Raw genomic sequence first — 6,996 nt, 5'->3', positions numbered from 1 at the left:
AAAATACTATAAATAGAGCATATCTTGATAAACTAAGATTTGGGAGATAAAAATGAACATGTGGGAGAATTTCGGGTACAGAACTTGATCGAACTTGACATAAAACTTAAGGTAATATCATGCATCTGTGTCCTGAAGCATAAGGGTAACCAAAATATTAACGCATTTCAAGAAATCACACAGTCTGATACTAATTGCTCCCAACATCTAAGACTTCTACAAGCAAAGGTTATCAGAGGTGTACCTTCACTAATACGGATGTTTTTAATTTTTCATTTAGATGACTTGTAGGAAAGATCAAGCAGAAGAATGATGCCATTCTTTCTACATAATTCTCACCATCTAGCCTAGAGATGCTTGTTTTCCCAATAAACAAGTCAAGTCTTACCTATTAATAAAATGATAATATAGGCTAAATTACATTACATTACATCCCATGCCTAGAAAAACGGACAATCAATCCACTAGCACTAATCCAAGCACCTAAAAACTGCAACCTGAAATTTATGAAGGCACAATTGAAAGGGGAAAAAAATTAGATGAGGCCAATTTCCTTGTTTCTGGTGTACAACCAAGCACATATCTAGCAATTTCCAACTCAATTGAATCAGTGCATATCAGACTTGCAATCAAATTTCTACATCTCAAACAGTTCATCTCAAACAGTTCATGCAAACCCTGCTCTGGATATTATTAACACAAATCATATATCAGACTTGCAACCATATTGATCGCCATTGGAGCATAGTAACATCCTTAGATCCCCAAAAAAACAACCAAAAAAAATTTAAAAATTAAAAAACAGCAAAAATTGAAGTCATACCTTGAATCCCAATCAGAAACTGCAGAAGTTTGAGGAGAGCAACCGAAAGAGAGAGAAAAACAAGCTACAACATAGAAAAGCCAAGTCGGATCAGATCTAGGGTTTCAAAATACGAAGAGAGATACCTGCGTTGAGACGAGAGAGGAGAAGGGGAGAGAGGAGAAGGGGAGAGAGGAGAGAGGAGAGATACCTGAGAGAGATTCGAGATCGCCACTGAGAAACGAGAGAGAGGAGGAGTCGGGATCGGGGGAGGAGTCGTCGTCCGGATCTGGATTTGGTAAATACGAAGGGTGAGGGTGGGATTTCAAATACGTGTATTTGGGCTTCAAAATCACCTCTTTAAAATCATTTGATTTAAAATCTTAGTCCAATTTGAGGTCCAAACAAGAGATTTGGATTTGAAATATCCTGGATTTTAAATCTAGGGTCCAAATCCAAGTTCCCAAACGTAGCCTAAAAGAAGTTGTTTTCCGTATTTGATGTTATGTGTAACAAGTCGTAGGATGTCACAAATAAATATGTGACTGATCCATTGTGCTAATCGTTTCATTCCTTGTTTGGAGGTGAGGTGCTCGTCAATAACTGCACCGAACTGCTAATCGACCAGACACGAAAATACAATGAGTGATTCTATTTAGATTGTAGGGTCACATATGTGCCCTAATTACGAGAGGAATGACTGTTGAGTATCGTGCCTCGGCCTTTATTGTGGCTAGACTATGATTAATCCAAACCCGACCCAATGAGCATTTGGTTCCTTACTCATTCGGATTGTTAGTTTGTTACTAATTCAGATCCAATCGCAACTTTTCAGTCGGTTTATCGGGTTTTATTTGCTTGAAATGACAATATCCACCAACCCGAAACCATCTTAGTTCCCCAACTCTTGGGCTTCACGGAAGCCACCGAACAAAGAACAGGAAAAAAATGTCCCTAAACTCTTCCTCTTTCAAGGTCAGTTTTCGCTGCTATTTTCTAATTTACTTATTTATTTTAGCTATTTTCTCATTTTTTGAAAAAAATATTATGCAGATAATATTGGGTTCTTCATCGGCTTCTCGCCGACGAATTTTATCCGATATGGGATTCAATTTCACCATCATGGTACTCTCTCCCTCTCTCTCTCTCTCTCTGTGCAATCCTTTTTTTTCCTCAAAAAAATTTAAAAATAAAAATGATTTGGGCTTTGGGTTTAGAGTGCGGATATTGATGAGAAAGAGATCCGGATGGAAAAGCCTGAGGAATTGGTAATGGCTCTCGCTGAAGCTAAGGTACTCGGTGATTGCATGTTGAGTGCTTATTTTTAATAATTATTTTTGTAAAATTTTTAATATATTTTTGTGCAATTAGGCAGATGCGATTATGGGGAGGCTTCAAATGAGTGACTTTACAAAGGATGAGGCTGAACCCACTCTATTGATAACTGCTGATCAAGTATGTTCTTGCTCCAGCGCACTTGTTCTTTGATTTTAGTTACTTTGCTAAGTAATACTAATTTTTTAACTATAATATTCCTCAAACTATCAAGATTTTTTCTAGTAGTAAAATTTTGTTAATCATTTAAAAAGTTGCACATTTCTATTCAATTGAAAGTAGTTTTAGAATTATAGTTTAAGGTCTTGAGTGAAATGGAGCTCATTGTGATTAATTTGTACCCCTTATGAATTTTAAGGTTTAACTAAAATCTGTACTTAACAAGAACAAGAACATGTTTTAGTTTTCACAAAACTCACAAGAAGTTTGGCCCTTTTCGAGATAACCTGCAAAAAGTTTGGAAACTTCACTTAACCCCTTAGAGGTATGTTCTTTTCAATGTTCTTACTCTCAAGAAGTAAGTCCTGCTATATAACAGGAAATGAGGTTGAGAGCATCGGTTAGGGAACAGCCTCAGTTTGTCATCAAGTTTCATAATCTAGTGAAGGGGAAAAGAAATGAGAATTGATATAGAAGGTGTTTGTTGATAGCTAACATGTGTAGAAAATGGCATGAAAGAAATTCAAGATAATATAGACTAGAAAATGGTAATCCTCAACATGTTGTTAAGCTTTGTATTTCTGATTGCTTAAGTTGAAGATTGAGTGTAGAGTTCCTGTATCTTAACAGGGTCTTGTTGCCTAGTGTATAAGCTGGCATGCTTGGCTATTGGCTGTAATTCTTAGTGTTTGAGCAAAAAAAAATTCTTATGTTTCCTTACAAAAAAAGGTAGCCTAACCCCCAAAAATCGCAAGAAGTTGAAGTTTATCTGAAAATGGATTCACAAAATTGCAAAAGTTTTGGGGTAGGTGACATTTGTAAACTTTTGGGGCTTACATCAAAATGGACCAAACTTTTGGGGGGTTTTGTGAAATTTACCCTTAGTTCTTTCTTTATCTTGAGAAATAACTCAGCAATTACAGTTAAATCTAAAGTGACATCTATGTAATTTTATGTAAATAGTTTCATTAACTTTTATTGCTCTCTGTAGTTTGAGATTAATCTCGCCCGATAATAGTTAAATTATGTGATGTTGTAACCTAAGAGTAGAAGGAGCTAGAGAAGCTGTGTGTAACAATGTTACAAAAAGTACTAGGCAGACTAGGCGCTTGAGTCAGGGCCTAGCACCTAAGCGTTTGCCTATTTTTTTAAATTTATTTAATTATAAGAATTCACAAAACATTAATAAAATTCCTAGAAACTTAACAATGAATGAAAGTGAATTAAATTCAATATTAGGCTAGTAATTAGTAAACTCTAACAAGCCACCTAAAATAATTAATCAACTAGTTAACAGTGAATTAAAGTCAATAATTAACCTAAAATTATATAAACTTAACTAATTATACTAAGAAATAACAAAAACAATGAATAAAAATACAAAACCAATGAATAAAATTAAAAAACAGCGGGAAAATAGTAGAAAATTAACAATTACTTTCAATAATCAATAGAATCAAACTTAATTCAACTACTAACAATGCATTAAAAGGCTTTTCAACAAAAACAGTGAATAAAATAAAAAACAGTGGAAAATAACAAAATAAAAATTGCCTTCAATAGAGGGAGGAGAGGTGAAAGACTAGCCGTAGGTGGGCGGAGAAGGAGAGGTAAGGGGAGGAGGTAGCGCTAGCACCGGAGGGGGGCATTGGAGAGAGGAACGCCGGAAAGGGAGACGGAGAGGGGGATGAGAAGCGCCTGAGGGGTATGAGGGCGGAGAGTGAGGAGGAGCGCCAGAAGGGGGATCAGGTAGAGGGAGGAGAAGCGGCTAGGGTTTTGATGGGTGTGGCGGAAGTCAGAGAGAGAGAGAGAGAGAGAGAGAGAGATTTTTTCAACCTAGGCGTGAACAACGCCTAAGCTGGCTGCTCAGGTCATTTCTGAGCGGCCAGAGCTCCGTCACGCCTAGGCGGTAGGCCGCTTTTTATAACTCTGTTGTGTAATTGTATCTTATTAAATTTTTAGTTAATTGTTACTTTGTTTTAGATTTTTATTGAAAACAAGAGCTCCTCCCTAGGGCTGCAACAAGAGGTTTCTCTGTTAGTAAAAATAAGAAATGCCAGCTTTAACTGACTCAGGCAGATAGTCGTGCTGGACTTCTTTATTTTTTGTATCAAGCACAAGTATTTAGTAGTTTATAATCTACATAGGTCTAACTACTTTTACAAAGGCTGTATCCGCTCTTTAACTGAGGACCTTCAATAAACCAATCTTCCAATTTACCACCAAGCCAGGTGTCCCAGTAACTTTTTAATCTCTGCATATATTCACAGATAAGCAGATGCCATGTAGGGTTTAAGAGGCACCATTTTTTCCGCTCATGTTTAGCTTCTGAGTATCTCTTGACAATAATTATGGTTAGTTTGACAACATGATTTTTTCAATCTAATGGATTTTAAATACTCTTAAACGAAATATTCTGTGGGGGATACAGTTCTAGATGTAATGTAATGTCTTGCAATTTAGGTCAAATATGTAAGACAAGTTATAGAAGAAGTTGCTAATCATGATGCACATTATCATCTCCTGCCTTGCTAAAGCATTTTGAACTCTTTATTCCACATGCCCATGTAATGACTATTTAGTTATTGATTACCTTGCCCATTTATGTCTCCTATTACTTCAGACACATGCCCATTTGTGTCCTATGTATTATAATCTTCAAGCAAAGTCATCAAGCTAGACATGCAAGAAAGTTGAGGTGGTTCACGATCTAGGAACTTAATTGTAACACTAGACTATTGACCAACCAATTACTACTTCAAGTTGCGGTAATCATGATTTCAACGATTCTTAATATGTTTTCAATAAGATGATTTAAAGTATGCTTATAATAAGAACATGATTAATTTATTTGGAGATGGATGTACTGATCCCATCATATTCCAACATCCATAAGAATCTCTGCCAACATGAGAAGAACAATCTTGTGCTTTTAAGAACTTTATTTACTTTTTTTCATTCTTTGTAAATGAAAACCAAGATCCCTGTGCCTTCGTGTAATGTTAACATGTTTGGTTGTCTAATTTGATTAAGCAACTAATTCAATCTATTTCAAATTTGAAAATGAACTTGCATATACTCCTTTCCTCTGAGCGTTATTTTAGTTCTGAGTACAAGTGCGGTTTAGGTTGTAGTACATGGTGGGATGATAAGGGAGAAGCCATCAGGTGCAGAAGAAGCACGAGCATTTATCAAAGGTTAGATCAAGAGTGTTTTTCCCACACCTCGTATAAAAGATTTTGCCTAGATGTCTACAATCTTGTAATAACTTGTTTCCAGGTTACTCTGGGGGTCATGCGTCAACAGTAGGCTCGATACTTGTTACCAATTTAAAGACAGGTGTTAGAAAAGAAGGATGGGATAAAGCTGAGGTACTGTTTTCACTCACTATATATCTTTTTTGGGGGACATTTGATCCAACTCGTGTCTTTGCGACACATAATAAATACATTTTCCCTCTCACAAATTTTGCTAAATTTTAACAGTTTTGGAGTCATAGATTTTGCTATTACGTGCATGTTAAGCTCTCCTAACATTGACGATTTTAAAACAGTATGAAAATACTTGTGGATTTGCAGATATATTTTCACAAGATACCTGATGAGATCATCGAGAATCTGGTAAATAGCAGTATCCCTAATCTTATTTAATTTGGTTTTATAGTGAAAATGTTACATCCCCTCAAATTATCATTAACAATACTTAACATCTTCCCCTCCTTCCATCTAATGAATTTTTTTTTATGTTGGATCATGTTCAGATAAAGGAGGGTGATGTGCTTTATGTTGCGGGTGGCCTAATGGTTGAACATCCTTTGACATCACCTTTTGTTGAAGCAGTCCCACCCCCCCCCCCTCCCCTCCCCTCACGTGCGCGCTAGGGTAGGGCTATGGTAACTCAACTAGTGTCAGTAAGGAAACTTCTTTCTGCAATGGATTTTCTTTTTTGTTTCTGGCAAATGACACAAAACTACTATGAAATCTTGGACATTCTGCACATAACTGCCATGAACTTTTTTCTGCAAACTATCATGTCTAGTGACAATTAGGTTAAGTTGCCACAACGAATAAGAAATTTTGGACAAATTTTTCCTTGCATACTTTATGTCTTCTAAATTACCCTACTCCTGTCTTCTACATTACCCTACTTCTATCTCCTATCTTATTTAGGCCTTTTTTATCAGCTAAACTGTCATATTAGTATTTAAAATAGACACAAAAATTCACTTTGATATTTAAAAATGGTCCAACATCTTTTTCTTATTTAAAGTGTGTTAAAGTGGGCAAATATGTACAAAAACTCGTTGGCGATGAATTTTCTGGCTAGAAAATTTTTTCTCACCCCTTTGACCTCTTAAGTAATTGTCTTTTACACCCTTCTTACTCTAATATTATTATCTCCCTCCCTTCTCTCACCCCCCCTGCCCCCCCCAAAAAAAAACATTTCTTTCCAATCTCTCTCGTTTGTCCTCTTCCTACTAATATCACCTTCTTCTATAGGAGATCTGAAACATTTTTTTTCATCTTTATTTCTACAGGTTAAAGATAAAAAGTATTTGTGGTGTTTGGAGGATTGAACTAAGGAGTGAAAGGAATCTATCACATATCTGGAATGGGTTTGTGCAGTGTTTAGAGCACAGAGATAGGATTGAAAATGTAACATTAGTGAAGAGGTTAATGAGTTTATGGAAGAAAACATTT

At 36.0% G+C, this 6,996-nt stretch overlaps 1 protein-coding gene across 4 annotated transcripts in view; it reads left to right on the top strand.

The window, feature by feature from the left end:
• Positions 1,615–6,996, top strand: part of LOC109821351 (maf-like protein DDB_G0281937) — a 6,713-nt gene continuing 1,331 nt past the window's right edge. The window contains exons 1-8 of one of the 4 annotated variants that reach the window (XR_002241962.1): positions 1,615–1,777; positions 1,856–1,927; positions 2,020–2,094; positions 2,174–2,257; positions 5,424–5,493; positions 5,603–5,667; positions 5,850–5,916; positions 6,057–6,136. Coding sequence is in view for 2 of the 4 variants with exons in the window: in XM_020387541.1 (XP_020243130.1) it covers positions 1,751–1,777; positions 1,856–1,927; positions 2,020–2,094; positions 2,174–2,257; positions 5,424–5,493; positions 5,576–5,667; positions 5,875–5,916; positions 6,057–6,136 (542 nt within the window). In the remaining 2 variants the exon portion in view is untranslated. Of the gene's footprint in view, positions 1,778–1,855; positions 1,928–2,019; positions 2,095–2,173; positions 2,258–5,423; positions 5,494–5,575; positions 5,668–5,849; positions 5,917–6,056; positions 6,137–6,996 lie in introns of all 4 variants that reach the window. The other 3 variants (XR_002241961.1, XM_020387542.1, XM_020387541.1) reach the window with 3 other exon arrangements.

Source organism: Asparagus officinalis, chromosome 8 (assembly GCF_001876935.1).
Source record: "Asparagus officinalis chromosome 8, Aspof.V1, whole genome shotgun sequence".
Classification (NCBI taxonomy): Eukaryota; Viridiplantae; Streptophyta; class Magnoliopsida; order Asparagales; family Asparagaceae; genus Asparagus; species Asparagus officinalis.
The sequence above is the reverse complement of the archived record's forward strand: the minus strand, read 5'-3'. Positions and strand labels throughout refer to the sequence as shown.